At 45.0% G+C, this 5,572-nt stretch overlaps 1 protein-coding gene across 1 annotated transcript in view; it reads left to right on the top strand.

Moving 5' to 3' along the window:
• CFAP20 (cilia and flagella associated protein 20) overlaps nt 1-4,881 on the top strand; it is a 19,545-nt gene extending 14,664 nt beyond the window's left edge. Inside the window, exons 2-6 of the mRNA XM_017878923.1 lie at nt 1,198-1,277; nt 1,993-2,104; nt 3,020-3,208; nt 3,561-3,671; nt 4,448-4,881. Coding sequence (XP_017734412.1) covers nt 1,198-1,277; nt 1,993-2,104; nt 3,020-3,208; nt 3,561-3,671; nt 4,448-4,453 — 498 coding nt within the window. The 3' untranslated portion in view covers nt 4,454-4,881. The remainder of the gene's footprint in view (nt 1-1,197; nt 1,278-1,992; nt 2,105-3,019; nt 3,209-3,560; nt 3,672-4,447) is intronic.
• The last annotated feature ends 691 nt before the right edge of the window (nt 4,882-5,572 follow it).

The following is a 5,572-nucleotide window of genomic DNA, read 5'->3' as shown; positions in this document are numbered from 1 at the left end:
AAAAAAAAAAAAAAAAAAAGTTTAATGCTTGAAGATAATTGTTCTTTCCTAAATATTTTGAGAGGAGGAATCTGTATTGAGTATTGATTCCTCCCCATCATCCACCTCCTACATATGCAGCAAACAATACAAAACAGTGTGGGATGAGGTGCTAAATTATGTCGTCTAGACAACATGAGCCAGAAAAACAAATCAGAAAAGAGAGGTCAGTGTGGGCTGAAAATGCTAAAGAAGGCGTCTGTGTGTGGCACAGATGGGAATTGAATTCCTGCTTTAAACAGTAGAAAATTAGGGAAAAGCAGATAGGGAAGCATGAAGCAGGATAACTCCGGGGAGAAATGCTTTCACTTCTTGTTGCTGCCTTCCTCAGTAACACTCAGCTTTTCCTTGCCTTTTCTGGCCAAAGAAGTGTACGAGGCAGGATGGGCACAGTGGCCCATGCCTGTAATTCCAGCACTTTGGGAGGCCAAGGCAGGTGGATCACGAGGTCAGGAGTTCGAGACCAGCCTGACCAACATGGTGAAAGCCCGTCTCTACTAAAGATACCAAAAAAATATAGCTGGGCATAGTGCTACACACTTGTAATCCCAGCTACTCAGGAAGCTGAGGCAGGAGACTCGCTTGAACCTGGAAGGCAGAGGTTGTGGTGAGCCAAGATCACGCCATTGCACTCCAGCCTGGGAGACAGGGCGAGACTCTGTTTTTAAAAAAAAAAAAGAGAGAGAGAGAAAGAAATCTACGAGGCAGTATCAGGCAGTGGAAAGACTGCTGAATCCTGAGTCTCCTACTTAGGGTTTGGCATTTACAGTTCCGGGGTGCCGATGTCCACATTTATAAAGTGGAAACAGTATCACCCGCCTTGTTGTTTTTACTGTGTGAGGCTTAAGTGAGAAGATAATGTGTGTGATATTCGTGGTGCATAGTAGGCATTCAGTAGATTTTAGCTGAATCTAAATTGAGTTGATGTATTTGGGGAGAAGGTTCCCCTGATTGATGGATTGCCAAGTTACCTGGGATTCCCGTGGTGGTTGATGTGACCCTGTCTAGAGGTGATAGCATGGCTTACTTACATATAAGCTTCAGTGTACTGTGTCACAAGTTTCTTTGTATGCCTCTTGGGCTACCGTGGTTTTCTTTAAATGGTCCTATTCAGCCTTGTCAGATATTTCAGTACTAATCGAATTTTCTTTCTTATAGGTACGGAATGGCCACATCAAAAGAATCACTGATAATGACATCCAGTCCCTGGTGCTAGAGATTGAAGGGACAAATGTAAGGTAGGTTGCCACCTCTGTTCTCCCAGAGACATCATGTACTAGGGAGGCATATGTCATAGAGGCTAATAGCACAGACTGTGGAGTCAGAGTGCCGGTTGTGAGTCCAGCTCTGCCACTTAGAGCTTACCCCGGACAAGTTACTGAATCCCCCAGACCTTAGCATACTCATCTGTACAATGGACAGAATAATAGTACATTTTTCCTATAGGGTTATTGCGAGGAGTAAATAAATGAATATGTATAAAACACTGAAAACCTTGCTTAGCACATAGTAAGCACGATGTCAGTATTAGCTGTATTATTAACCAAAGTGTGTGTCAGGGTGGGGACTGGGCAGTGTTGTACAGCTCATCCAGTGGGTGGACAGTGTGGTTTTCAGTGCCATAGAGGTCTCAGTTTTGGTTTTCTGTCATTTGATGGCTCCCCTGGACCAGAATTGAGGTCTTCTCACTGGAGGAGCTTCTAAGATCCACTGTCTGGCTTTATTTTTCAGATATTTTATTGCTGCTGTCTAGTCCTGTGTTAAGCTTTTATTCCTGGGTCCAGCATTTGTTAAAGCATCTGCTGACTTAGGGCTGAGGGATTCACTGGGTGGCGTGTCTGACTCTTTTAGATCTGCTGTCCAGTGTTTCCTCTTGGACCTGTATTATTGTTGCGTATACCACAAAGGAAGAGAGTCCAGGAGTGTGTTTATTGGTATTTCCTCTCTCTACAGCACCACATACATCACATGCCCTGCAGACCCCAAGAAGACACTGGGAATTAAACTTCCTTTCCTCGTCATGATTATCAAAAACCTGAAGAAGTATTTTACCTTCGAAGTACAGGTAAGTATGTGGACGTGAATGTGTCCACTCTTGGCTATACCAGAGAGAGAGCCTTTGAACTGATGGGAAAAAGTGGCCCTACAAAAGTATCTTTATCCTTTCGCATGTATTCTTTTCTGCTTCTACTATAAGCCCAATGCAGTCCTTGTTATGTAAATTTGGCATTAGTAATCAAAATTTAATGCCAGGTTTTTTTTTGGTTTGTTTTTTTTTTTTTTGAGACGGAGTCTCGCTCTGTCGCCCGGGCTGGAGTGCAGTGGCTGGATCTCAGCTCACTGCAAGCTCCGCCTCCCGGGTTTACGCCATTCTCCTGCCTCAGCCTCCCGAGTAGCTGGGACTACAGGCGCCCGCCACCTCGCCCGGCTAGTTTTTTGTATTTTTTTAGTAGAGACGGGGTTTCACAGTGTTAGCCAGGATGGTCTCGATCTCCTGACCTCGTGATCCGCCCGTCTTGGCCTCCCAAAGTGCTGGGATTACAGCCTTGAGCCACCACGCCCGGCCTAATGCCAGGTTTTTAAAGAAACAGTAAGCACCTAGAAAATCTAGCGATTTCAAAGCTTCAGAGTTAGCATGGTATCCATTTGGGGAGTGACTGTTTAATACTCAGTGGCTGTTCTGTTTTAGTATTTCTGATTTTTCAAAAGGAGTAACATTTATGTACTCCATGGTCTGAGAGCCAGCCAACTGTTAAATGTCATAAACAGCTGGTGTTGTCTTGGCAACAAACAAGATAAACTTGCTACTTCCGGGCCATCTGCATGCAGCGTATGACCTGTGTCTGGTCTGTTTATTTTCCTGTGAGTCTCAGCCTTGGGAAAGCAAGCTGTGGGAATTCAGGTCGTTGTCTGGACAAGGTTGTGTGCTTCCTCCAAGACAGAGCTTCTTCTCTGTGTGATGCTTCTCTGTATTTCACAGGTACTAGATGACAAGAATGTGCGTCGTCGCTTTCGGGCAAGTAACTACCAGAGCACCACCCGGGTCAAACCCTTCATCTGCACCATGCCCATGCGGCTGGATGACGGCTGGAACCAGATTCAGTTCAACTTATTAGACTTCACGCGGCGAGCGTACGGCACCAATTACATTGAGACCCTCAGAGTGCAGGTACTGCTGCTCCTTTCCCAGACAGAGCCCCGGGCTGGGGATAGGGCACACTGCGTCTAATACTGGCCTGTGGCCCACGTAGCAGAACAGTATGTGTTTCTGGCTTCAGTTTCCCACACTGTCCAGAGAGCTTTGGCCTCACAAAGGTCCAGGAAATATTGAGGAGTCGGGTCAGGTATAGGGGTGAATGCAGCAAGAAAGACCTCCCTCTTACCAGAATCCATCCCTAAGACAAGCCAAGGAAATGCCAGAGATGAAGCGTTTCCATTCCTAGAAGAGGGCCTCTAGAAGACTCTGGAAAAGGGGGAGAACGGTCACGTTTAGCCTCTCAAAAGAAGCATTGCCTTGACAGATCCATGCAAACTGTCGCATCCGACGGGTTTACTTCTCAGACAGACTCTACTCAGAAGATGAGCTGCCGGCAGAGTTCAAACTGTATCTCCCAGTTCAGAACAAGGCAAAGGTAAGCCAGTCTTCCCCAGAGGAAGGCCCACCAGTGAGTTGGGGGTGTTCTGGTCTAAGAATTCAGCTGCAGAGCCTCTCTGTGTTGACACTTTGGGGGGTCTTTGTATCGCAAGATCTTAGGTCTCCTTTCAGCATCAGCACTGAATCAGGAATGCTCCTGTGAAAGATTCTGTTACTGCTGTCTCCCCTCTCCACGGTGAGAGGGGATGAGGTACTTCCTACCACTGGCTCACAGAACTTCAGAAAATATCTTCCATCTTAACTCTTTTTTTTTTTTTTTTTTTTGAGATAGAGTCTTGCTGTGTTGCCCAGGCTAGAGTGCAGTGGCACGATCTCAGCTCATTGCAACCTCTGCCTCCCCGGTTCAAGGGATTCTTGTGCCTCAGGCTCCTGAGTAGCTGGGATTACACGCGCTCACCACCCTGCCCAACTAATTTTTAATTTTTGTAGAGACGGGGTTTCACCATGTTGGCCAGGCTCAAACTCCTGACCTCAAGTGATCCGCCCACTTCAGCCTCCCAAACTGCTGGGATTACAGGCATGAACCACCGCGCCCGGCCCCATCTTAACTCTTAATCAGCCCAAAAGTATTATCAGCTGATAGGTACCTGCTAACACAATGGTGGATGCTTCCCTGCCTGTCTGCTGCAGATGTGTGTCCATTCTCCACAGTCACTGTCCACTCAAGTGTCACCAGAGGCAGGGGCCTGTGACACTGACCGTCTATTTTCTAGTAACTTAAACTGATGCTTCTTTTCTGTTTTTTCCCTTCAGCAATAACTGGAATTGTGACTCAAGGGATAGACCCTGGATGTGACTCTTCTTTTAAATAGGAAACTATGTGGAGGATGATGCAAAAACATATTTATCTTAGTTCACTCTGCTGTAGTTTCGTTATTTATACTCGGTGTTGCTTGTCATGGACGCCGGTGAACATGCTGTAACTCTAACTGCATTGTAAGTGCAGTGGGGGTAAGGAGTCCTGTGAGTGGCGCGTGAACGCTGGAGCTTATTCCACCGCCTGCCCCAGTGTCGGGGCAGATACTTTTCCATGAACTTACAGAATTCAAGATGGCCCTTAAGGAATTCCAGACCAATATTTCTTCTGCAGTTTATTCTATGTTTTATATATTATCTAAATATGTGTATATGCTGTGTAATACTTGTAATCTGGAAATGAATAAAATGATATATTCCTGGTTTGTAAATTTGTTCCTAGTTTGTCTTTCTTCATGGTGATGTTTCTGTTTCCTTTGTGATATGAAAAGAGAACTATTTCCATTGAACATCTTGTACATTTCATGCTGTGAACGATCTTGTATTAAAGTATCTAAAGAACAAGACATATTATGCAGCTGACCCTTGAACAACACAGGTTTGAACTGTGCGGGTCCATTTATATGAGGATTTTCTTCCACCTCTGCCACTCCTGAGACAACAGACCAGTCCCCGCTCCTCCCGCTCCACCTCCTCCTCCTCCCCTCCTCATCAATGTGAAGACAACAATGATGAAGACCTTTGTGATGATCCACTTAATGAATAGTAAATATATTTTCTCTTCCTTATGATTTTCTTAATAACATTTTCTTTTCTCTAGCCTACCTTATTGTGAGAACACAAAATACAGTATGTAATTCATACAAAATATGTGTTGAATGGCTGTTTATATTATCAGTAAGGGTTCTAGTCAACAGGATGCTATAGTAGTTAAGCTTTGGGAGAGTCAAGAGTTATACATAGATTTTTGCATAAGAGGGTGGTGCCTCTAGCCTCTGAGTTGTTCAAGGGTCAACCGTATACACTGGTTCGGAACAACTTTTAAGACTAAATGGGGAAAAAAATAGTGTATGACCAATGGAATCATCTTGCTAGGGATTGGGTCCTAGGTTGAGCTTAAGA

Source organism: Rhinopithecus bieti, unplaced genomic scaffold (assembly GCF_001698545.2).
Source record: "Rhinopithecus bieti isolate Rb0 unplaced genomic scaffold, ASM169854v2 scaffold_11161, whole genome shotgun sequence".
NCBI lineage: Eukaryota > Metazoa > Chordata > Mammalia > Primates > Cercopithecidae > Rhinopithecus > Rhinopithecus bieti.
Note: the sequence above shows the minus strand (reverse complement) of the source record. Positions and strands in the feature narration are given on the sequence as shown.